Source organism: Papilio machaon, chromosome 12, assembly GCF_912999745.1.
Source record: "Papilio machaon chromosome 12, ilPapMach1.1, whole genome shotgun sequence".
Classification (NCBI taxonomy): Eukaryota; Metazoa; Arthropoda; class Insecta; order Lepidoptera; family Papilionidae; genus Papilio; species Papilio machaon.
Window position 1 is genome coordinate 6577044 of NC_059997.1, and position 27589 is coordinate 6604632.

At 34.5% G+C, this 27589-nt stretch overlaps 1 protein-coding gene across 3 annotated transcripts in view; it reads left to right on the forward strand.

The window, feature by feature from the left end:
- LOC106718345 (cyclin-dependent kinase 14) overlaps positions 1-24534 on the forward strand; it is a 65709-nt gene extending 41175 nt beyond the window's left edge. For all 3 annotated transcript variants that reach the window (XM_014512411.2, XM_014512413.2, XM_014512412.2), the window contains exons 3-11: positions 8000-8164; positions 14592-14791; positions 17167-17258; positions 19483-19657; positions 19770-19894; positions 20193-20329; positions 21068-21207; positions 21705-21966; positions 22198-24534. In XM_014512411.2, coding sequence (XP_014367897.2) covers positions 8000-8164; positions 14592-14791; positions 17167-17258; positions 19483-19657; positions 19770-19894; positions 20193-20329; positions 21068-21207; positions 21705-21966; positions 22198-22265 — 1364 coding nt within the window. In that variant the 3' untranslated portion in view covers positions 22266-24534. The remainder of the gene's footprint in view (positions 1-7999; positions 8165-14591; positions 14792-17166; positions 17259-19482; positions 19658-19769; positions 19895-20192; positions 20330-21067; positions 21208-21704; positions 21967-22197) is intronic.
- Positions 24535-27589: the final 3055 nt, after the last annotated feature.

The following is a 27589-nucleotide window of genomic DNA, read 5'->3' on the forward strand; positions in this document are numbered from 1 at the left end:
ATGTGGTGAATAAATCCCGGAAATGACAAGAGATATAATACCAGATGCTGCTTACAACGAGTTTTGTTCTTTTTTGTTCTTCGATACACAACAGATCTAAACTATTTAAAGTTTGGTTAGCCAGATTTGATTTTCTATAAAAATATGTAAACTAATTCTAGTGAATATAATATTTTTTTGAATAACAGAAAAATAATGAGTAGATTGACAGTTTCATGTTTTTATTTTGCGCAAAACGTAGAATCACAAAGCAAAGAAACGTGATTCAAACCTGAATCATATTTCTTGCAATGAGATATAGACAATGTCGCAATTCCAGTGAAGCAAATGTGCGTGAGTTGTTTGTCCTTTCAAATATCGTTTATGTATGTAATCATTGAAACAAACCAATTAAAAATAATGCAGAATATACTTAATGGTAGATAAATAATGAGATAAAATATTTTAACACCAGCAATATAATGTTAAAATTGATTTGATAATATTTTTGGTACCGAATGATTTGAACCTTGACTATACTTATTTAATTATTTTTTACAAATAAGGTCTTTTTACCATTTTAACTAACGTGAAAACTACAAATGTAGTTAATTGAATTTCGGATTGTTAAACGTAAGATAGGAACCGTAATGTACATTGCCTGTAAGATTTTTTCGCGATAAAGCTAACAAGCCAATTAGGGGTATTCAGCACGGCATTGCGCCAAGTGAGCTGTATAGAGCTGGGTTAGAGGTGCGCCAGGAATGACCTAGTTCCCAGCTGGGAAAATGTCGTGTGCCCTGGAAGCCAGCGTGACCTATATCCCAGCTGGGAAAAGTGTTTTTTACGAACACTTACGATAATACAGCCAATACTGGTTATTGTTTGTCTTGAAGAACACTTGGTAGAAAGCTTTCCTTTATTTATTTATTATTAATATATTTCTTATTAATATCTTACTGCTGACCTCATTAAATATGAATGTGGAGGGATGATTCTAGGTGAAATCTTTTATCGGACTTTGAAAATTGTTTAGGCTCATGTTGACATGAGATTAAAAAGATGTTCATATATTTAGTGATACATAACGTAATACATTATATACTTTTGGCTCAGTATAATTAATAGATTAATCGTTAGTTTTGTGATGCTGGAAACAAACTATGCGTGTATGAATCCGGCGCAGTGCGTGTAATCGAAACGCTTGCCGGCTGGGGTTAATAAATTGACTGAATTAATGTTGACGCACCAATTGAGGTTGCTTTGTATTATATACATTCTACGAATTAGCTGCGCTATTATACAAAACTAAACAATCTAAACATTGTTAGGAATTATTTCGTTACTTATGTCTGTATTTATTTAATACTTAGATAAATATTAAGTTATCGCCAATCGAAAATTTTATAGTTCGATCTCCTAATAATCACTAAACTTAACTGCACATAAGATAAAATAAATTTAAATAGTAACAAAATTAATTCGTGAATTTACTGAAATTATCTATAAAACCTAAGAAAATACTTACATTTTATTATTTTGTATTTTGACCAAGAGCTCTTAAAAACGCGAGTCCGTATTAGAAAATCTCGTGTGTGTGTTTTAGCTCAATATAATCCTCTTTGATTCTCTTCAGGTGAAGTTATATTGCAGTTACGACTGATGTAATCCATAGAGATGTGCCGGTAATCCGTGGCTCGGGTGTACACGTATTGACCGCAACCGTACCCTTGTCATCTTCGACAATGCCGTTGGAACTTAGTCTTAACACTATCGATTTAACTTTGTAAGGAAACTTATGTAGTAAGTTACTTTTATGTATAGAACGTAAATAGCACTTATATAAAAGTTTCATATGTCTAAAAGTAATCTGTGATGACAAATTGATTTGCAGTAATTCTATAAAAATATCTATTCTAAGTAATCTATTCGTCATTGCAATTAGCGATAAAAGTTCAGTATAGTTTTTTTATCAATCAATATGTAATTTCGTGGTATGATATCAAACGAATTGAGCCATTTGTTTTGAATAATTGCCGCACTAACCGTTTGAGTCAGAGATTAAAATCTCTGTATAACATATCGTCATCACTGACATTATCTTTACCAAAACAGAGATAACAATATGTTTTAAACGGAGAATTTGATGTCGGAAATGCACGGTAAGAGTTGTTTAACATCACTTAAACACTCGCTTAGTGTAGATTTTTCATGTTGAATCTATTCGCATTTATAATTAAAAGTAAGAGAAACTTTGTCTGCACAAACTTGAAATACTTATTTTCGTTAATTTTTTATTTGAAAATTCGCTAATGAGCTGTACAAGTTGAGTTCACTTTAAAAAAGTTACTAATTACTTATTTGACCGTCTGTCGAGTCTGAATTTATCCACATCCCTTAATTGTGCATTAATAAAAATTATCGTTGTGTATTTTTTTTACAAAAAACCTTAATTAGAACATTAATTAAATTCAAATCTTGTACTGTCACTATTTTTGTGATTTTTTTAGTAATTTTTGTTAGTTTACCATAAGTTTAAAAATATTATTAAACGACCTGATTTTCCTTGTTCAACCGAAAAAGAAATTACCTCTAAAAACGTACATATAGTTTGACGAAGTTACTTTCACTAATACAATGTTTATCTATCAGTTAACAACATAACTTGTTGCATGGCGAGGTTCAATGCGGTGGCACGGAACGTTTGTAGCTACTTTATTATTGAACAGTTCGCAATAGTTAAATAGACTACAGTGACGATTTGATAAGCAATGCGAACTAGTGTTGTGAAAATTTATCGATATATTATTGATGAGTTTTATGTTGTGGCATGCTAGTTTTCAATTTGTAGAAGACTTATAAAATTTTATGACTTTTATATAATAATTACAATTGAATCGTGCAGTTATTGTTCCTTTGAGTTTCAAGTTAATAATCTAATAGTAACATAAATCACGGCCGTAAGCCAGAGATTACGATTTTCATTTGGTACTGCCTCTCACAACCCTCGCCACTTCCACATTAATATGCGTCTACGTATGCATGCTTTACCTTTACGGTTGCCCTTAATACCGAAGTCTTCTTTCGATTTATTTCGTATAACAAAGGAAATGTTATTAAGTTATTAGTTTACATCTCTAGCGTAGTGATGTGCGGTTTTATTTATAGTATGAGGCATTGTCGATTATTGAACCGCAACCGCGGCAAGGTCGTGCCGCTCACGTAACGGTTCCGCAACCCGACTCCGACACGACAACCGATGTGTGACTACACTAATGCAATACTGCATCTTATTACCAGTTTAAAGTCTCTCGAAATTATAGATAAAAGGCGACAGATACTTCAAAGCTTTTAATGTTTTTTTGTTGAGGGACAAAATTTTATTTTTATTAGAAAGATGTCAAGAATTATGGTACAGAATTATTATTTTTATTACAATTTTTTTTGTAATAAAATGGTAACAAAAATGTTATTATATTGTATGCTTCGAAGGACCATAATTACTTTTGGACGATGTGTATTTGATATTGCAAGTTTATTTGTACTAACAACTCGTAGAACGTAATAATGTTTCCTTAATATACTTGATATTATTTATGTACACGGAACGGTTGTAGGTTTTGAACGTTGTTTGCTTCGCCTTTGTTCCCGACGTACATAAAACGGTTAAGTTATGTATTATACTTGGTGTCGAATAGTTTCGAGTTGCGATCGACGTTTTATGACTGCTGTTATTTTATGAGTCACGTTGGCACTACACTTATATGCTGCGAGTGACAGGGCACACACTAGTTTGTAATATGCACTTACTTGGTTTTAAAAGATGATTCATTTTTATACATTACTAGCTGTCGCCCGCGACTCCGTCCGCACGGAATTTAAAAAAAACATAATGTGTAGCCCATGTATTCTTCCAGACTATGATCTACGTCTTTGCCAAATTTCATCGAGATCCGTTGAGCCATTCTGGAGATACCATAAAACAAACATCCATCGATCCATCCATTCAAACATTCGCATTAATTTATAATATTAGTAAGATTTTATAAACGTGTACTGTTACAAAAACTAAGATCTTAATAGTGTTAAATAAATGACACCATGTTTTTAATAATTAAAATATTTCATCAGAATTTTTTTTTTTGGTTAAAAGACACCTTTATAATAGGATAATTGATAACTTTCTCTGATAAAAAATCTGAAGAAGAGGAATTAATCTATGGGAAAAATAAAACAAAGCAATGCTCTACAATTATATATTCTTAACAACAGAGCTTTTACCGTCACGCAAACATCTTGTAACGTTTAGTAACAAACTGTATAACCTTAACGCCTTTATACCGCACGTGCTATCGGCTTATACCTCTAATGCCGCTAATCCGACCCGGAAAAAACTAATAAGCATTGTATTTCAATTGTTTACATCGAGTTTAACGCTTGTTTGAGCGAATTATCGTCCATGAGCACAGGGTGTTGCCGTTTTAATAACGTAATCAGATTTCCGCGCCTCATTCCGTCGCCAGCGATCCGATCGGATTCATCACAATCGAGTGCTCGCAACAGTAATGGACAGTACGCGGACTGCATAAAATTCGATTGAACGGGATAATTGATTTAGAGTATCCTAAGGTGGGGTGTACGAGGTGACGTCTCGATTATATTCCACGCCTCGGGTGGTCGTCTGCTCTACACGGAGCTATACAAAACCTTCCCGCAGCTGCACACGACTGGTGAGTGAAACAAAAGATAAGCTCAGCAATTTGTCCGGGCCGTGCTCTCCCAGTTTTGAACCCGCACCCTCGGCTAGAATTACGTCACTTCCCCCCTTCCCATTCACTTCCTCCACTTTGGATTTCAAAGCGTAAATTATTTGCTTGCTCTGACAATTCGTTCACTGCGATAATAGCTGAATAGATTTCCAAAAATATTGGGACAAAAGATTTTTCTTTTTCAATATTGTTTTGTTCTTTTAAATGCGACGGACGTTTTTGAAGTGTCAATTCAGTTTGTAGTATAAAAACTCAAAAATTATAAACTGTCAGAGTAATTTCAACAAGGTTGTTTTTGAGACGACTTCTTTTGTAGTTGCACGAAATAATCTGTATGCATGATGAATGAATTCTCATTATTTTTTTTAATTTTAACTTGTATTTTGAAGCGCTGTTGTTACCTTTGTAATTCCAAATAGGGACATGAATATGTGCGGAATTTAATCGACCTTCATACCCATAACTGTTCACACCACTTTGTATTTTGTATTTTTACATGTGCATTTTTTATCGTCATTAAAGTTATGATATTATTTTACTGTCGATAACTTGTATTATGTCCGTGAGGATAAATTCAGTATTGAAGTCACTATGCTTGATTTTAGACGAAGACAAAATATGCAACTAACAATGTAAGCGGATCTCAGATTGCCTTCTATATAGACGACTACGGAACGTTATTGTAATCTTATTACGGCATGCATTGTATCGAATTAGGTTATGCGAGGTCGAGTGAGTTTATCTATGATACTGTAACATGCATGGAACATATCCTGCAATTTTCAAGAAGAACACAACCACAAGACAGATATTGTAAACATTTTTCTGCTGTAAGTAACAAGAAAGGCAATTGTTACCTAATATTTTGTTAAGATTGTTTGATAAATGAAAAAAATAATAAATAAATGTGTTTTGTTTTTGTTATTTATAGTAATGTTTTCACAGTTACTACTCATTACATGAATATTGAAACTAAATAGTATTTATAAAGTAATTTAAAGGTAAAAAAAAAAAATATTTACATAATGTAACTTAATTTCACCTTCATCCGAAGACTATTAATTTTATAATCATTCAACAATTCAAAATCCAAGAGATAAAGGTACTGTTGAAAATGTGCAATACCCCTGGAACTAGAATTCGCGCTGCCCCGGTTGATTACATTTAAATAATAAATGCAGTATCCACAAGATACCAGTGTTTGTGGAGTATCGTCTACTGTTTACATACAGCGATAACAAAAAATCTAGGCGATATAACAAAGCCTGAGTAAATTTTATTGTATCTTGGCTTAGTGTAAGACAATTGTTTGCGTTAGATTTGTGGTACATTATTCCTAGTTGCTATGAACATGTGATTAACTGCAAAACTTTGATAAACGATGATAATCTGTATTCCAGGTTGGCTTTTAGGTTGTTGAACAAAAGTTCTTTTTAACCGACTCAAAAAGAAGGAGGTTTCGACTTTTTTCTTTATTATGTGTGTTACCTCGATGCTCCGCCCCTGGTGCTCTGATTTTGATTAAAAAATATTTTAATCGAAGGGAAGTACTTGCAGATGGGTCCCATTTTTTTTTTAATTAGAGATCTATTCAATATTATCCACATCCAAATTTGTTATGAAAAGTTTGAATAACTAATTGATATTTGTAAAGTTTCGTATTTCGTCAACGAAAACGTTACGAGATCTTTATCGTAACAATAACAATTGCTAATGCTCTGTTTACTACCGAGATGTTTTGACTGGTACAATGGAATCTGTAAAGTGATCTCTTTATTATGATCAAGCTTTGTTAGCCTTTCGTTTCAAATATCAGTTTTAAAAACGTTTAAGCACTGTGATTCGCGGTGCAAACAGACACACACAATTATAGACAAAACGGAACGTACATACATACAAGCGATAGAATTACTATTAGTCGGGAAATAAACTAACCATTTTACATTAATTTGAAATATCTGTTTTTTTAACGTTTTGTATAAAAATTAAATTCCATCGCGTGGATGTACACAAATTGAATAAACTTGCCAAAATGAAAACCGGGTCGCGTTCACTGATTCAATTGAATTATGAGAATTTCCTTTCATATCGTCGTCGATGATTTATATGACTTTATGTCGAGCAATTGATTTATTTACCAGGAAACAATATGTGAATTTAACCAATATTATTACAAACATAATTTGGTGTTTGTAGTTAATATTTGAGGTAGTTTTATGACAAACACATACACTATGTGGTTGTGGTTTTCATTTACCATTTATAAATTTTAAATATACAATGCAAATAACCAAAAAATATCACTAAATTTAAAATTATAAATGTAACTTTTAGCATATGAAATAAACTTATTTATTTACTGTATAAATATGTATGTTTGGAACAAGTTTCTTTGTTCGTTTAATAACAATAAGGAAGTGATTTAATTGTTCATATATTGATCTTATTTATAACCTAAAGCCGCATATTATGTGTGTAACGATCACTTTGTCCGATTCTGTATTTAATGGCCACTTATCTCCTCTTTATACACAGCTATTAATTTCATCTGTTTTGATTTTATGGACGGAGGATAGGTTAATATGCGTTCCCCTTCAATAAATTCGCATTCCAAACTGCATTCATAAAGGATATTGCTTTATCCATCGTAATATATGAAAGATAGGATCGCAATACAGTTTGGAAGTAATTGGAAGTTGTCTTTTTATGAGTGTTTCTAATTGTTTTTCAGGGTTTGTTAATTATTATCTGTGTAGTAATATCAATGTTTCTTAGTTAACTCCACTTGATATCTTTGAATGTATATCCAAATTATTGAAATATTCGCGAGGCAAATAGAGTTGTTACCAATGTGTTTTTCGATTTTCGATTTACATATGTACATTTATCCGTCGTTCTTACGGTGAAGGAAAACATCGTGATGCAACCTGCACATATCTGAGAAGAAATTCAATGATATGTGTGAAGTCAACCAACCCGCACTTGGCCAGCGTGGTTGACTATGGCCTAAACAACCCCTAAGTTGGGGTAGGCTCCGAGCCCCTCGGTGGGGACGTATAGTGAGCTGATGATGATGAAATAGTTGTGCTACTTTATTATTTACACTTTCTGCTACTGTTTTTTTACAGTTTTTTTTTTTACTTGGTTTCCAATAGAACGTAATGTGGTATATAGGTAGTATTTTATATTGTTTTCTATGCGAGAATTGTTGATATGTCTATGTCTAATTTTGGTTTATGTTATTGTTGTAGCAACAAAAGACGATTCGGAGTGCGAAGGCGGTGAGGGTGGTTGCCGTGGCCGGCAGCAGAACGGCGGCGCCCGCGGCAAGCTGCCCTACAACGGCTACTCCGAGGAGTGCCTCGACCGCCTTGAGCCCAACGGCAATATACCCCACGATAAGGACTCACATTATGGTCAGTATGTCTATCTCTTTCTGTTAGTTAATAGCTATGATAAGAGCAAGTGTGACCATTATATTATCTATACAATTCTCTTGTCTTCAAGATAAATTACGACAACTTTAGAAATCCAAGACTAATTTTAAACTATAAATAGATTAAAAAAATATATAGAGCCTAAGAAATTTTTGCTATTTAATTCCTTCAATTTATTCACTTAGTCTGCACTTTCTACCATAAAGCTGTTATAGACAAAAATTAACTTTAAAAGAAATTTAACTTTTAAGCACTTATCCAACAAAAATGATTTTATCCAATCTTAGCTACGTCTGACATTCTCTGGGGCATTGGGATTCAAAGAGCGGCCATTATACTGGCCACATTCGCCTCGCTGAATTTATTATTATAGTCTAGCCTAGCCTAGTTGTTCAGTACTCGACGTGGGATTTAGTTACGAATGATTTAGTTTTCATTTAAATCAAATTCAACTATAATTTAGCCAATCTTATTGATGTTGTGCAATGCGAAATTACATGTATTTTATCGTAATAGCTTAGAGCACCACTGGAATTGCATCATTAGGATTTCTCGTGTTAGATAAATGTTTGGTATTTAAATTTCAAATACCATAACCACAATTGCAAATGCATTTATCTTCTACATTTGTTTTAACAATGGTAAATAAAAAACTTTAGATTTGTGGTTTTTAAAATATCAGCCATATTACGTAAATTTTATCGTCGCATGTGTTTCGAAAATAGTCCTATTTGTTCGAAAATAAGAAGAAAATTCACAATTGAATCCTTCTAAACAATTAATGAAATGTTGCCTCTATACAAGGTCTAAAGTATGAATTAAAACAAAATGTTGTATAACCCATTAAGATGATTTTCTTTCTATATATTTAGATTGATATCATACAGCGCAGTCGCATAGAGTGAGTACATAATTAAGTTATCTGTTCCGCTCCAGATATAAACAAACCTACGTACTTCGTACGTAATTAGTCGTACGCATGAATACCTTGCTGAACAGATGTGTGTGACAGGTGTTACTTTAAGTGTGTGTATCACCTGTAATTGTACAGTTTGCTGTCAAAGTTGGTAATTTGGTTTTTTTTTAATTCACGCACAACTGAATTCGCGGTCTATTAACTTTGAAAATTTCAAGTGCTGACTGCTGCTGGTGTAAAAATTTCATTTTGAATCACAGATTAGTTAATTCAGTTTTTCATTTGTTTTTTTGTTTAATTTATTTATTTTACTATAACGTTTCTTTAAATTCTAAATCATCTTTTAAAGTAAGTAATGATATTTGTTTTTTTTCTTACAATAACGACTTTTCCCTTTCGTATTTAACGTTGTAAAAGTAGGATCCTAATCAAATCGACTAGGTACTTAGGGTCCTTCAAGAAGCGAGCGTATAACCATCTCAAAGGCCGGCAACGCATCTGCGATTCCTCTGGTATTGCAGATGTCCATGGGCGTCGATGAACACCTTGGTGTTCCCGCTGCTCGTTTGCCCCCTTCTTTTAAAAAAAAATCCTAGTCTTGATGCACAGGCTGATATAAAATGTGTAGTTGTTTACTTTGTAAATAAAGTTCATGATCGTTTTACTGCCCTTGATGACTATCATAGTTAGTTCTGTTATATAATGTTATCATTCATCGAAATGTTTGTGATGAAGAATTCACTGAAAGTATTAATAAAGACTAAAGACTTAATTTAAAAAAAATAAGTAATTGACTAGTATTTAAACATGTATATATAGTAAGTTAAATAAGGCGTAGGTAGAAAATATGACGATGAAAGTTAAGGAACAAACCACGTCCGGACATGTTTTTTTATCGATTTTGTATGTTAAATTTCATGTTACTGAAAGTAGAAGTAAATTTAATAATAATAATAATAATTTAGCAATTTATATTCCATGTTCTAAGCTTTCCGTAACCGCAATAGTATTTGCTGGTATTTATGAACATGTATTGATAATCATATATTTATGTATGCAAGTGAAGTCATGTTGTGATATATTTATGAGTAGGCGGTAACTGGAACAGCATTCCACGCTCCAATACCATCTAGAAAGGTGCGCTCGTGGACCACTGATATGTGTTATAATATGTATTTTTGTATCTATATTTCTGTTTATTGTATCTCATTTCATGTGAATGCATGAAGTAGCTATGTAAATAAGGGTACGACAAATTCGATACATTACATTAAAAGGTATAAGGAAGTGATACGATAACTTACAATAGCCATATAATTTCATCGGTGAAGTTTAAAAGATGAGTAAAGTTTTTTCGTTTAGTAAAATGTCAGTTTTATTTTCAACGTAAACCGAGTATCCATCATCTAAGTATATCGACGGTTGATAAAATAAACAGCGCACTTTTATAGTTTACATCCAAACTTGTGTTTGATAAATGCATTGGCCGTTCAAACATCGGCCGATAAAGCGCTCACCATGTGGGGTTAAATCACTTTTCCACTAGGTCGCGGACGTTCCAATTAGCCGTGCGCTATCACTATTAGTTTGAAGAGTTGCAGACAAGGCTCTGGAAATTGTATCTACATTTATTTTAGAAATAGTCGCGCGCGACTAATCGCTCAGTGTTAAGGGGGTTTTATACGACAGGGCACGGTTTGACATGTGTAAATATACATCCAGATAAATATTTATGAACCAATCGGGACGCGTGCTCGCTCAAATTCAAACGTTCATTTGGTTTTTTTTCTTTGCAGTCAACGTTTTGATGGTTTTAGTTGATCCTCTCAATAAATTTGGTCTTTTAAAGTTACTGATGTACCATTTGATAATTGAATTTTTATAAAACAAAAGTAAACATTGTTATTGTAACAGCAAGATACAGTTATTGATACTTCGATTTCAAAACGTTGCACAAAAGTCTATTGCCTATGGAGACTGTAAGAGATGCATTAACAACAAGATTGATTGTCAAATGAAATAAAGAAATGAAGTATACTTTAAAATAATTATATCCTTTTACATTTGTAATGTTACACATCTTATTTACATTTCCAATGTTTTTACAACATTTGTGAGTAACCCTTGTAGTTTAAAAATGTAAACAAGTTTGTTTTAGAACCAAAGGGAATCTTAAGCGCTGAATAAATAAACAAACGATACTGGGTTGTATTTATCTTTAGTTGGACAGTGCTTTACATACGGATCAGCCTTAGGGAGCACTCTTTTCTTCTGTTTACGAGGCTCTATGCGCCTCACACATCACTAAGTTTTACTGTACTACATATAAACTTATACATAAGAAATGTGACGGTAACCGAGTTGGGTTCGTAGTAGGAAATACTCTGATAATAATGGGTTATGGCTTTAACATTTAAGGAACTAAAATTTTAACATTATTATTTGTTGGTTTTGGTTAAACAATATTAAGTACTAGCTGTCGCCCAGCGACACCGTACGCGCGGAATAAAAAAAACGTAATAAGTAGCCTATGTGTTCCAGACTATTTTCTGTATCTGTGTAACAACCAAAGTTTGCATGATGATTAATGCGTACGCCTATATCACGATTACGTCCAATGTTATGCACATGTTATACAACAATTTAAAACTATACAATGTATCAGTGAGTTACAAAGCGTGATGTAATAATGCACTTATTGTAACTGACTTATAGAACACGCTGTAGCAAGTCGTTCGTAAAGACTATTGTTATCGCATGTAACCCTGAGTTTAAACTATCGTACCACCTGTACAGAAAAAAGTTATCTCTGTTATTATAAGGAACAAAAGAGATGACTATATGTTTTGAAATAGGAATTTTACTTCAGATTTACAAATAAATATGGAGACGAAATTCAGTCTTTTTCAATTTGAAATTCATCAGCATTTTCCACTCTATATTATTGAGTTTTTTCCTTATTTTGAACGATGCCGATAAAAGCCCGTTTGATAAATAAACTATGACGTGGCCTTTTAACAATTTATTGATTGGTCTGCGGCATAAAATTCAGCTCGTGAAAATATAATAGGCGGTCCGTTACTCGTGCGAGATAAATTTTATGTGATGGCGTCATTGGGATATTTTGTTATTGCCCACAATTTAGAGTGAGTTCGCGTATTAGAATAACCATAGTAATTTTTAATTGTCTAGAAGTAAATAATGTAAACAAAAGTTTTTACGATCTGAATTATAAGTTTGTCAACAGCAATTGCCATAATAAAAAAATCTACTTATTTCAAACTGTAACTAACGAAGTCGCCCTGATGTTGTGTTTAATTCGATCAAGTACTAATACATATGTAATTCTAGTGAGGTCAAAACATATTTCAATGTTTTCGCAATTTGCTGTAAGCCAACATAAACCACTAAATGCTGTATGAAAAGCGTTTCTGTCCATTTTAATTACGCGCCCATCAGAGTGTCGGTGAGCGAGGTGGGGCATTAACATGGGTTAAAAGGCTCAATAAAAATATCCGTTGAGTGTTATGAAAATGACATTTAGTATTATAAAAAAGCTTAAGGCTTGGGGAGTAATTTTTTTAATAATTTTTTTCATAAAGATTTTTGTATTGAAGTTGGAAAAAAGATGAAGTAGTACAAATCTTGATAAACAATATGTTTGTTTTATGCACCCCCATAATAGATGTAATGAAAAATAAAATAAAAGTTATTTGAGACACTAGAACTTTGTTTGAATGGAGATGAAGGTAGATAGATTGATTCGGAGGACGGAAACCTGGTGCACCGACACTACGTGGGACATGGTTAGGGAGATGATGATGAGAACTATGTCTCGTCAAACAATCTTAAAAAATTATTTTAATACTTCGATGAATATTTTGGTATATAATAACTGCTAAATATCACAGAAAGTCATTAAATCTGTATCTTGTGTACATTTAAATTATACACTTAAAACATATTTTGAGTGGTATGAATGTGTTTGAACGGCGTCTGTGCATTGAGGTTTTAATTATTCAGCGGACGCCGAGAGACGGCAACGGCAACGGCGACGAGCACTAAACTAATTTCACAAAGCTACGAATTTTAACATGATGCTTGTATTCCTGCTATGAGAGCGGCTAACGAGCTTTGCAGCTCTAATCTCATTAATAAAGGCATCTACACACGACCTTGTGTGATTCGTAAGATTCTTGTGAACATTATGTAAAGCTATGTAGATTAAAGAATGGCATATTATTCTTGAGACACCAATTAAGTTATGCGGCTACATTGTTTACTGTCCTTGATATTTACTCAAACTACGTATTATTATCAATTTCGTCAGTTTAGTTTTGTTAAATTGGTGGACGCTAGCTTTTTCCCCAACACTATTGTGTTGAATATAGTCTTTATTTATAACTTAAATATGTACTATATTTAAGTTGTAATATACCAACCGTGTTGTTCTCGCACTATGTTTTTTAACAAAGTTTTGTTTTTACATGATTATCCCAGCCTCGACGGCCGGGACAGCGGGGTTAGCCGCGCCCGGCTCGCCCCGTGACCTACTTGCAGTGGGTACATGCCCGCACGCGAACCTGCCACATTCAATTAGTTTCCGCCTAATAAATTAAAGATGCCACCTCATGTTTTGGGGCATATTCGACAGTCATTTTTGGACGTGTTTTATATTTTGTTATTTAATATTATGGGATATTGCCGAAATCAGTACAAAAATTTCCTCATTCCTTTCATTGTCTTTGGTAAAATAAGAAAACAATATTTTTATGGTTGTTTCGACAGTGGTAATTGTAACCCAGCACATATAAACGTGCTGTCTATCTGTATGTTAGATATGTCTCAAAAAGAAGAAATCAGATTAAATGTTAGTTTATATTTCAGTATTTCTGAGTCATAAATCGTTTTTAATCATGTTATAGTCGTCAAAGGTCGTGTATGGACGCTTTATGGTATGCTTACGTTGGAGACGACGCTGTGAGAAAAACATTTCTTTTGAACGAGACGTCGTTTGGCTGCTTCCCTTTTCCTTTGTATTAATTTGCTCGAAGGTCGTTTGCGGGAAATTATGTCGGGATTTTCGGCGCCTTTCGTAAAAGATTCTGTTCTCTAATGTTTTATTGTTCTGATTTGTATTTAACTTTGATGTTTTTAATACAATTCGCTTCAATCAGAATTTTCGGAAGTTATTTTATAAAAAATCAGATTCGCGAGGGAACAGATGAAATTGGCATATTTTAACCATTTGGAAAATTCATAGAATTAGGCAAACATAAATTGCGATCAACAATCCATAACTGATGAGCAATAACTGCCGCACTTAAGAGTTCTCTAATAGTAACTTAAGTAGGCCCTTAGTGCAGAATTCTTATACATAATCAATACTTAACGTCTCATACCATCCCATTCCTATGCTTTCCCTGTGTAATAAAAGAAATTTGGTTGAGCTATTTAATAAATTAATAATTAACTCGTTTACTGTCGTAGAGTGGAGCGGCGGCGGTAACGGCGAGTATCGGGTGCGTCGGCAACTATCAGTGTCGTCAGACTCGAAGCTGTTAGACGAGGGGGCGCGGGAGGAGGCGCGGGTCGTGATGCGGCCCAAGCGCCCGCCCAGGCCCAAGTCCGAGGCATTTCTGGGCCCGCACGAACACAACAGACGCACCAAGCGGTTTAGTGCCTTTGGGGTGAGTTTTTAACAAACTAGTGATAAACATATTTTTGAATTTAGATCTTAATGAAAACGTGTTTGATCTTTGTTATAATTTCAATTTCAGGATTATTAGTGACCGTTTACCTTATATCTATACTAGCTGTCGCCTTCGACTCCGTCCGAACGGAATAAAAAATAAGTAAAAAGTAGCCTATGTGTTCTTCCAGAATATGTTCTACATCTATGTTAAATTTCATCGAGATCTGTTGAGCCATTCTGGAGATACCTTTAAACAAAAATCTATCCATACATACATTTAAACTTTCGCATTTTTAATATTTTGTAAGACTTGAGAGCTAAGAATTATTGTGATGACTTATTACAACGATTATGGCCGATAACTTTTCCTGTATTCGAATAATTTCCTTCTTCCGAAGTTCAATTCCATATGTACATATATTGAAAATAATAAAATCGTAATGGCTACCGCTTGCGTTTTACAGTTTGCTCTATGATATTCTTTTGTAGTCTTTCGACTTTAACTGCATCGCTTGCGGATCTTTTTTAATCAAATTGATGCGGCGCCGGTCTCTAGGGGCCTCGCCAGCTTCGGCTTTGAGGTTTAAACGATTATTGAAATTAAACGACGTCACTTTGCTTCCTTTTTATTAAAAAAATATAAAAGAATTACATTTAAAATAGCAAAACCTATCATTTCTTTTCACAAAGTAGGCTGTGGATTAATTTTTACTTTACATCTGCATTTATTTTAAAAAAAAAACTTTGAAAAGCTTATTAATTATAACTAAATTTGCAAACAGACATCGTCTCAAGTGTTGCTATTTTAGTAACTCATTCTCAGTACTAAATACGATTAACATAGAAGTCGCAAAGTGAAGATCCACTCAAGAAGCAAGCTCAAGCTGTTCTTAGGAACATTTGTAATAACTTTCGCAGGAACAGACAGAATTATCGTACGTTATAACGACACAGTGTGACACCCAAGAGCAATAATTTATACATCATGTTCCGCGTTGCAACTTTCCGCATATTGTAACTACACTGCTGTGAAATTTGTTTTGCTACATATTATCTCTTTCAATCGCTTTCACAAAATAGAGACGGCTATTTGCGGCGACGGCGACAATTTTATAATCTATATTGTGAGGACTTTAGTAGTTTTTTTTTGATAGGTAAGGATAACTCAAGAATGTGTATAAAGTGATAATAATAACTATAACTAATACTACACCTGGTAATTGCATATTCACGAGTAATTTGAGAATTCAAAATGATTGTACTGTCTCTACATATTTTTAATTCTCCGATTAGCAACTATTTCTTTGGGCGATTACTTTACACTTTTGTGTTTTGTCAACCAAGTATTTCAAAATTAGAATACTTAGTTTTTTATTTTATTTACGCTAAACCAACTGAACACTGTTTTTATAAATATTTGTTTAGCTACGTTACTGTCGTACCTGAATAGATCTTTTTAATAAATAGGAGTCGTTTTGTTGTTAATACTATTAATGCTTGTATACTGCATACGACGCTGGTACCTGTATATTGTATGGACAATTAATCACGTGTGCAAATGCAGTAGAAATCCTGTGAGGCGCCTCTGAACGCCTGGTACATCCACAGAGTAAAGAGCATTAGACAAGACAAATATTTACACGTCCGCGACTGCGAGAAGAAAGCAAAACTGTGTACTAGGAGCCCATAAGTGGTGATACTTGGCTAGAGTAATCGTTATAAACAACCGCAACGTTAGTTCTCTGTTTCTATTCTTTGTAGCGGATAATGTTTGCTTTTCTTTGAGTTTTACGTACTTTTACAGTTTAGATACACTTTTATATGGCACAAAATAAAGCTGTAAAATTTTTCATCGTTACGATTAATTAACTTTGTAGTTGGAAATCTGTGTAATTTAGCGTTAAGTGGATTTCACTTTATCGCTTGAACTCCAATTATGTTTATTTGAATTCGTGTTGTTAATAATTGGATTTATTGGATACATAATTGTTTTGTTTGGTATTACTAGAATATATAAAATTGCATTACATTTGTGATTTTGTATAACTTGAAACAGTTTAAGTATTGAAGGTACAAAATTATATTATTGATCAGTGCATCTGAGCTTTTCATAATAGTAGCTATAACTAGTCTTGATACTTAGGATACTTTAACTCTCAAGTAGATAAACAGAAATGCGTCGATATAATACTTTAGAAATGTAATTTAATTAACTACCATAAACCGTCTGTAGTAATACATAAATCAATAATATCAATTTAGCTAAAACGCCTCTAGTAGCGTCTAAGTGCTAACATCATAAATTAAGATTAGCGAAGCGTGGCTGTACACTTCTGGCCATGATAAATGGGACGCTTTCTTTGTCAACAGGGTGATTCTCCGTTCGGGAAATCCGAAGCGTATATGAAATTGGAGCAGCTCGGTGAGGGTTCCTACGCAACAGTCTACAAGGGTTATAGCAAGTATGTTCCATTTTTTTTGCATACATTTATTTTGTATTCACGTGCTTATTTTGCATCTCAGGTTTTAACCGCTGAAGAAACATAAGTTTTGTTATAGTTTATGTTGATAAATTCTAGTCGTACAAATATAAGCTTGTGCACAATAATGTCAGCGAAAGTGAATCGGTAAACTGAGTTATATCAATCAAATTAAAAAAAACTCAAGAAGGAGAAAAACGTTTATTTGCGAACAGTTCAATTAAATTTCTGATCCGCAATACATAAAGACACCTTGAAAATGTGCGGTTATTAAATATAATGCAGGAAACGAATGCTAGATGTTGCTTGATAGTTTTAACCTTGCAAGCATAGCCGAGTGTAGTAGCATAGTAGTTTGTCACACACACGCTAAGGTTTGCCTGTAAATTTTGCATGAAATTTCGAAATTAATATTCAAAACCTAACGTTTGTAAACTGTATAAATAACGTCACGATTGTATAAATAACACATTAAGAAAAAATATAAAAACACGCCACAACTCAGGCGAGACTACAAACTTAATTATACTGCTGATTAACGAACTGTGCAGTAATATACCGCTGCTCTATGGCGCTCTATAATTCTATTTTTTATTTGATAAGGTCAGTGAATTTATAAAAATAGTTTTTAATCAATCTCTAATAATTTTTTTACATTGAAAAATGTAGCATAAAATAGTTAATACTTTGATGTTCGAAAACCCTGCGTTAGAATGTAAGTTCACAAATTTTGTGACCACAAGAGAACAAACACGGTGTGAAGTCACTTCATCTTACGGTTACAAAATGCCCACTAATTTTCCTAAACTATAATATTGTTGAACTAACTTGATTAGACAAAAATAATTTGACATATCAATTTCAAATTTTCCTGTACGTAAAAGCTTTGCTTAAATAGTCGCGAGCAGCTTTTACCATTGTAAGCTCTCAACGTCTCTAGATGGATCGGCGCTGTGCACGATCGCTTAGCCCTCTTTTTGCAACAAACATTTTGCAATAGCTCGCTATGCAAAACTCACGTCTACGTGCTCGTGATTTGTGTTTCGCGCCAAAGTAAATTTGATTCCACGCGTGCTTTACGCTTAAAAGCTTTTTCAATTACATATCTCTTCGCAAAGACTTTTAATGTAAATTTTACAGATACAACTTGTACTTTTTTGTCTATACAAGAATCTTAATGTTGTTTGAGCTTTTAAAACAACATTTTTGAAGAGTTACCACATTATTTATAGATTAAAATATTTAAACGGTTTTTTTAAATATATGAATACTATAAATATCGTTTAAAAATACATACATATTATTATCTGCCGTGTTGTTTTAATCATATTATTAATGTAGACGTGAATTTAAATATAACTGTTAGTATTTGAAATAATTTACGGTCGTTTATCAAACCTGTCACGAATACACGTCTCTAAGAATAACTCACATCTATTCAAGTCAAAGGCGAATTTAACATGCTGTCATACGCCACAAAGCCGCAACACAAACTTCAACAAGGCTATGAATACGGGAATTTGGTTAGTAGAACGGCCTCATTAACACTCAGCGAAGGCAATTCCCGGTCGGGGCTATGAATTCTCTAAATTCTATTATCTCGCCCCCTTTCCTTTACACTCGCTAAGTTAGATGTCAAGCGCTTTCCGTGTTAGGCTAAACTTGAACGCCAATTATTTAGGGTATATTATGTCGAGTAAATCCGTGCTAAGAAATCCATTTCATTTTGTTGAAGTACATAAGTTTCTTGGCAAAATAATCTTCATTTAAGTCGAACAAAATCCACAGTAATCGCTTATAAATACTTGTAATTGACTGATTAAGGCTTAAGCAACTTTACACGATTAAAGGAAAGTTAGTGAACCATTCGCGTCGAACCTTTACGGGCTACGATTAAGAACTGTAATTATAGTGTCGGCGCGAAATGTTTATTAATTACTTGATTTAACTTAAATCACTTCACTTTTGTAATGAAATCGAAAACTATTTACACCGAAGAAATTATGGTTACTTTAAATTGAAACGATTAGGAAATTTTGTAACGTTTTCTGTGAAATTATTAGGTACAGTGTAGGTAACTGAGTTGTTTGCTTTGCCGTTAAAATTTCGTAATGGTGATCATGTACACTCCTCCCTAGTCTACTTTTTTTGGACATGGTGCAGAGACATTAACGGCAATTCTGACTAAATGAGTTTATGTTTCCAGTTTAACGCAACAGGTTGTCGCGCTAAAGGAGATAAGACTGCAGGAAGATGAAGGTGCGCCATTCACGGCCATACGCGAGGCATCTCTCCTGAAAGAATTGAAGCACGCCAATATTGTTACCTTGCACGATATAGTGCACACGAGAGAAACACTCACATTTGTCTTCGAGTTTGTGGTGAGTTTACATTGGTAGATGATTTGATCATCAACTTACACATTTATAAGCAATTTTAAAAAACAAAACTGAAACTTTTTGTGGGCTATATTAGAGTGATTGTTTTGTGTAGGACACGGATTTATCTCAGTACATGGAGAGGCACCCCGGCGGCCTCAATCACCACAATGTCAAACTGTTCATGTTCCAACTACTACGCGGTCTCTCTTACTGCCATAGAAGACGAATTCTACACAGGTACAGTGATATTCAAAGTTTATAGACGCTCGGAATTTTACATGAGATGTTGTGTTTTAGATATATAGGAGATGTAAAGGGAGGGCAAGGTTCGCTCATGGGCACTTTTTAGTCCACCTGTAGTAGGCCATTTCTAAACCCCTTTGTCTTATTAGTATTGTTTTCTTTAAGTTATACTAGAGTTGTAATATTCAACTTTAACAATAGTTTTAAAGCTCTTAAAAAGCTAAAGTTAATTTGAGCTATATGAAAGTTTTATTTTGACATTTTAATTATCATTTTTAAACTTTTCTAACAGGGACGTCAAACCGCAGAACCTCTTAATTAGCTCTCATGGTGAACTGAAGCTCGCTGACTTCGGTCTCGCGCGCGCCAAGTCAGTGCCCAGCCATACCTACTCACATGAAGTTGTCACACTCTGGTATAGACCGCCAGGTAAGACGACAGCTAACTTCATTTTAATGTCGCTCTCATAGTAATTGAGAACTCACTTAGGGGACTGTTTAAGTTACGATTAAACTGTGTTATTTTTTTTTATAAATATGTTTTTCTTCTGACTGATGTCTTTATATTTAGATCAAGGTAAAGTTTTAAACTTTGTGTGATCGACTCGAGGAAAGACAAAACAACTATCAGTCGAACACCTTTCGATTATAATTAGCAAATATTCTATCCTGCAAATTTACTTAACATGATCAAAATATTTTTGTATGATAATATTGTGTGTCTTAAATTAAAATCTTAAAATATTCACAGAATATAAAAGTTGCTTATTTTCTTGAGTTGTCTCGCAGCGATCTGTAGACTGTAAATAATCTTGCCCGGGGCGATCATCGATAACTTACGTCTAAAAGTCGAGGTGACACTTTAGAGCGATCGTTTCCAAGAAAAATCGTTTGCCTTTTATACGTATTTAAATATATAATATCTTACTTTTTCGTTTAAAATCTGTCAGAATGTAAAACTCAAACAAAATTTCTTAGACACTTAAAGGTTTGAACTTTAACTGACATATTCATTCAATTATGTACTAGCGATCGCCCACGACTTCGTCAGCGCAGATTTAAAAAAGGTAGCCTTATTAAGCAATTAAAAAATCGTTTCTTTTAGTAATTGAACAATTCTTCTTAAATTAATATAAATAGAAATGTCAATGTATGGATGTATGTGCAGACGTGTTGCTGGGCAGCACGGAGTACTCGACATCTCTGGACATGTGGGGTGTGGGCTGCATCTTCGTGGAGATGCTGTGCGGCGTGCCAACCTTCCCCGGCGTCAGGGACACGCACGATCAGCTTGAGAAAATATTCAAGGTATGTTAACTCTGGCCATTTTTTTTTCAAATATTGTTGATTAGACAGAACGCTTTTTAATGTAGATTTTCCCTTGGTTTAAGACCTCCCCTAAGACCAAAATTCCTTTATAAAACATATTGTTATCTCAGTTTTGTCAAAGATAATAACAGGGATGACGATATGTCTTAAACCGGGATTTTGGTTTCTGAAATCAACGATTAATATGAAAAATGTACAGTTAAGGATTGGTTTCTGAGATCAAAATCTTTGTGTTAAGTGTATCGTCACCCCTATCTTTAATAGAACAAAGATAACAATATGTTTTAAAAAGAGGATTTTAGTTTCGGAAACCCGCGATAAGTGCTGCAGTTATTAGTTTTTTTCTATAAAAAACGAGCAGGGGGAACACCAAGGTGGACATCTGTAATAGCAGAGGAACCGCAGATGTGTTCCCTGTCTTTTAGATAATGATACGCTCACTTCTTGAAGGACCTTAGTTGAGGTAATTGTCGTAGGTGGTGGGCACACCGACAGAGGAGAGCTGGCCGGGAGTGTCTCGGCTGCCGGGACTGCGCGAGCACGTGTCGCGGTGGGGCACGTGTCCCGCGCGCGCGCTGGGTGCCGCCTGGCCGCGCCTGCGCGAGGCGGGGCGCGACGCTGAGCGGCTGGCGGCGGCGCTGCTGCAGCCGGAGCCCCAGCGCCGTCTGCCCGCACACCGCGCCACACACCACTCGTACTTCGCCGCGCTACCACCCAGGCTGAGAGACCTACCCGATGGTCAGTTATCTACTACCTTCGTATTACTTTACGACAGTGATTTTCAAACATTTATTCGCACATTTCTTCTGGACCCCTTAACGCCCCCCTCTAGGTTTCAAACGCCCCCAAGGGGGCGTTATCACCTACTTTGAGAGACACTGCTTTACGAAAACAAGCCTGTTTTAATAATACCAAAAAAACTGACTCATATTAGGTATTAGATGTAGAATAATAAATATCTTGTTACAGAGGTGTCGATCTTCACAGTGGAGGGCGTGTGCCTGCACCCGGAGACGCGGCACGTGGCCATCAAGTGAGACCCCGACGCCGCTCTTTAGTTGAATCTGTTACTCTTGTTCCTTTGTACGTACACGGCGCCGCGCGCTGACACCAGGCGCGCACGCATCTAAGCAAATGCACGAGTGCGCGTGCCCCGACACAAGTGCACGTGTCTCGACACAAGTGCACGTGTCTCGACACAAGTGCACGTGTCTCGACACAAGTGCACGTGTCTCGACGCGAGTGTGCGCTCGGCGCGGACCTTATTAGTTAGTACGTTTTAATTCCTATAGTTTTAATGGGGACAGTCGAAAACCGGTTGGTACGTTTCGGTGGACCAAATTTCGTGATAGTACCATCGTCTAGTTTAAATGTACGGGCATCGAATGCCTCTCGGTCTTCAGTTGAACGTCATTCAGTTTGTCCATCCGTCGACTGCTTTCGACTTTAATATTATATTAGCGCTTGTTAAGCTTCTAACGTAATATCCATCCATATAATTCAATTATTCTATGGTGACAAGGTAAACTGATAGGTGTGTACGATTTTTATGTATAAATATATATATGAACAGAGCAGTGTGCCATTTATATCTATAATTGAAGAGAACGATGAGTTTATTTTAAAAGATTTTTACGCTGGATATATGCTCATAATTTTGGTAAAAGAAAAATTTAAGATGTTTATTTATATTAAGGTTTTAAACAGTCTGTGAAGGTAATTCTGATATGTGATTTCGTCGCCGTGCGCTTACATTCTTAGCCCTAATTCGCACGGGCGCTTTTTTATCGCGAGTTAAAAAGCCTTCAAATTGAAAAATTCATTTCCATGTTTCTATTCATACGGCAGCGCTTTTAAAACGCGACGTTTTTTATCACTCAATATTGCATTTTGAGTGCTGGGCGAACGGAACAAAAGTGATTTTAAAGCGTTTGTCGATCAAGAGTCACCAACGCCGAGTTACGCTGCGTTAAAAAAACGCCCGTTCGTATGAAACCTTACGTAATGATACTCCGGGCTACCTACAGTTAAAAAGTGGCCACTCTAATGTAGGAAAGACAGTAGTTTTCGAATCTTATGCACACATTCCTTCCACGGTGCTCAAAAAAAATTATCTGTGGCATATTTAGTGAACATTTGTCATTTATTGTTGTGCACAGCTTACATCGACTCACCAGTATTGCAATTTTGTTTGTTAACGTTTTGAAAGCGAACGATGGATCGCTACCAGTGATAGGATGCGAATTGATACGTCTTATCTAAATTAATAACCGTAAGATCTCAAATTGATGAAGTGTGGGACCGTCCTACTGTATTATACTTGATTAGGGAATTTGATGAATTTCTAAATAAACTTTACTAAAAATTAATCTGATTGTACAAATAATGTCAGATAGATGTTAATGTTTAAGCTAAGAATCTTAGCGCAGAATTTTCATAGTGGATCTACACTAAAAAGCTCGTGTATTACTTAAATAACAAATCTGAGTAATAACCGGTATACTTATAATGCTGTCGAGCTCAAAATTAATATCTATCTGACATCGTTTGTGTGGAAAAAGGGTAGATTAGGGATGAGTTAGGTTCCGTCTAGCCTAAAGACTAGTAAATTTACCAGTTTAGTGAATATTTTAGTGGTCCCTCACGTAAATAAGGTTTAGAGATTTAGTGAGTAGACCAGCGCATTGCCAACTTGACAATGATCTCTTCTGTACAAGAAGGATTTTAGTCGGATCCCTGTTTTATTTAGTTGTTTTTGTAGTAAAACCACTACTAGAATAACATGACAACACCAATTTGTGCCAATAATATAGTATTTTCACAATAGTACTAGAAAATTATAACAATAAAATTGACCCTATCAATGATTGTTAGCTGCTTCAATTAAATGTGCTAGGCAAATTTAGTTAAATTTAGCATGTTTTTATTTTTCTAGTCTAATCAGAATTGGCGAGTAAAAGCACCAATTTTGACAGTAAAATTAATAATAACTTGAATTGTTAAATTAACAGGATAGGACAGGTTTAAAAAAAAAGTCTTTTTTATAATCACGAAATCATTTGACACTGCCATTAAAAGAACTTATCGTTAGTATTGTATCGAGTTGACAGTGTGCCTGGAAACGATCTAGAAAATGTAGTTCTCCTTAGCGTAGTAGCGTATACAGAGCTTTAGAGACATTTACATGGAGATGGGGGGCATAGCCGCAGGGGGCATTAAACCGCAACGTTGTAAAAGAGAAATAATGAATTGACTTTTTATCCTTAATTTTTTTTTGTATTTATATAGACAAGAGATTTTGAAATAAATTTTATCTTTATTTCTTCTTAAAATGTTATGTTAATAAAATTAATTTAAATGCGTTTTTTTGGATTTCATATGAATTTATTTAAATGTCACAAAATTGGCGGCGCCTCTCACTCCTCTAATTATTGTAGTTAAATTGTAATTCGGTTCAAAACACCAAATTAGTATATAAAACATTGTAATCGTGTGTTTCCATTGTCGAGACATTTCGACATTTTGTCATCACTCTCAATAGTTCCGGAATAACTGAGATAACGATGTCTCCGCAGTGAAAACTCACGGTAATTCCGAATCGCAATACTTTAGGTGTATATGATTTGTTGATTATGACATAAGTATAACGAATGGAGAGAAAGAATTCACCCGTTGAGTGAGGCACTGAGTTAAACGTGTATATTGCTAGGTATTTACTTTATGTGGAGCATTTATGTTGTACGACATACATAGAGACAAACGAACCTTTACTAAGATATAAATACATAGATATACTTATTCTTCTTAGAGTTATTTCAATAGTTATGATTTATTTTGGTCGTGGTTAGGGTTGCCAGGTCGCCAAACCTACTAGTCGGACAGACCAGCCAGTTTGGCCGGACATTTGAGTAGAAAGGTCGGACACCCTATATTATTTAGGATTTTGTCTCAGTATTAATAGGTACACTCTCGTTTGGGAAATGTAAAAAGCCTAACAAAAGCCGGAAAATCGTTTATTTTGGCCTACCTATGTCCGGCTTTATCCGGACGCCTGGCAACGCTAGTCGCGGTAATGTCTATGTATTTAAATCTTTGATTACTTGCATTTTTTTGTATAGCAAGGAACTGTATAGAGATTCGTTGTGAAGGAAATATGTAAATATGTATTAATAGTTATTGATTTCTTTTATTTCTTCAGTCGTATACAAGTTGCCATTTATATGCTTTCCGAAGTGCTTGAACAACGATTTCCGAGTATACCAACTGTCAATGTCAACAAACGTCAAATGTGACAGTTGACAGCTGTCATTGTGCTGCTATTTAAAGGGAAGCGTACATGAGATTGTTTTTGTATAATTATAATGTACTATCTTTATGGTTTTATTAACTTGGTTATATAATGTTTTATTTGTATCACGAAATTGTTCTGCCGCTGATTTTAGTTATTATTATTTTTTATAATCACACAATACGATAAACAATGTGCTTTTTTTATTCGTTTAAAATAAATGTAAATACGATATTTGAACTGATAATAATAATAAAAAATATTTCATAAATGGATCTTGTGTTTATTTTATCACCACCACATATATTTAATCGCAGAAATTTGGACAAAAAAATACGTACTGATAATGTGCTATTGCATTTTAAAAAGTTTACTTTCACTGCCAAGCAATTCAGGTAGTATTCTAGGTACGGACTGCAGAACATGAATAAGTAATAGTCATTTGGCCGTGACATGATGACACGATGAACTTTTTGACACGGCCGAGGTAAGACGCGAATCGATACTACGAAGCGCTTTAAACTTGCCTGCACTTTCTAAAAGTTTATAAGTCTTTACTCTACTGGGAGAAAAGTTTTACTTGGGTATATTATATAGTCTGATTCATGATAATGTAAAACTTGACTGACTATTCGATTGATAGTGGTTTGCATCAAACATACCAAATTGTTTGTCGATCAAAACCGCAAAAAGAGTCCCATTTATTGATTGACTTAACAAAGAGTTAAGATTTATCTAAAACTAGCTTTTACCCGCGACTCCGTCCGCGCGGAATAAAAATAGAAAACGGGGTAAAAATTATCCTATGTCCGTTTCCTGGTTCTAAGCTACCTGCCCACCAATTTTCAGTCAAATCGATTCAGCCGTTTTTCAGTTATAAATAGTGTAACTAACACGACTTTCTTTTATATATATACTAGCTTTTACCCGCGACTCCGTCCGCGCGGAATAAAAAATAGAAAACGGGGTAAAAATTATCCTATGTCCGTTTCCTGGTTCTAAGCTATCTGCCCACCAATTTTCAGTCAAATCGATTCAGCCGTTCTTGAGTTATAAATAGTGTAACTAACACGACTTTCTTTTATATATATAGATAGATAGATTAAATGTTTAAACGCCTCTGAACTTATGTTTCAATACCTACACATAAAAGAAAAGATTGTTCCATAAAAATATTGTTAAACACATAAAATTTTTGCGAGAAATAACTTCACAAGTAAGATATTCGGAGCCAAGATTTTTCTTTATAAAGTTTATTAAAGCGCTTTTTGTTGCGAAAAGCTTTAAAAGTACACTTCACAAAGCTTAGTAAGGTCTTAAAAATTCTTACATGTGTAAAATTGAGGCCGGGAAAAACATTTTAATCTTCTTACCGAGGGTAAGGGCACTCGTAGGGTGAGATTTAAGGTACATCTGACACAACTTGGAAGTAAATTCTTATATAAATAATGTAAGTGTTTACGTCGTTCTAAATTTAGTACGATTCGATATGGTTTCACGGCTAAGGACATATATTGTCTGCTTCTATTAAGATACCAACTTATTTTGATGTTCGCTAAGAAGTGGGTACTTTGAATATTAGTTTACTTACTTAGTTCCGCCAATGGTGAACGTGGCATCGAGTTATCTTTATTATTTACTATTATGTACAGCATAGGTCTAATTCGATGTCAATAAAACAATCACAATATGTAACTTTAACATTATTAAATATGCTAACAATCATCGTAGTGAGTTCTGAATAGTTGATAAAGAATGCGAAAGGTTTTTTTTTCTGGTACGTAGTTTTTCAAGTACACACGGATCACTTATATTTTTTTATTATTTGTGTAAACTACTCTTAGCTGTTTTATAGACAGAAGATTTATGTTATAGAAGGTTACAGAAGGGCGTAGAATGTCACGCACGACGTAAGCACTCAATGCATTAGTCGGTCTAGTTAATTAGGTTTATAGCTCGGCTAGACATGTACCTATTAAATCGCAAGGGAGAGGGGAATCAAAAAGGCGTAAAGTTTTCGCCGATAACCACGAAGTTGTTTGCGACGTCGTTTTATAAACATTTTAATGTCAC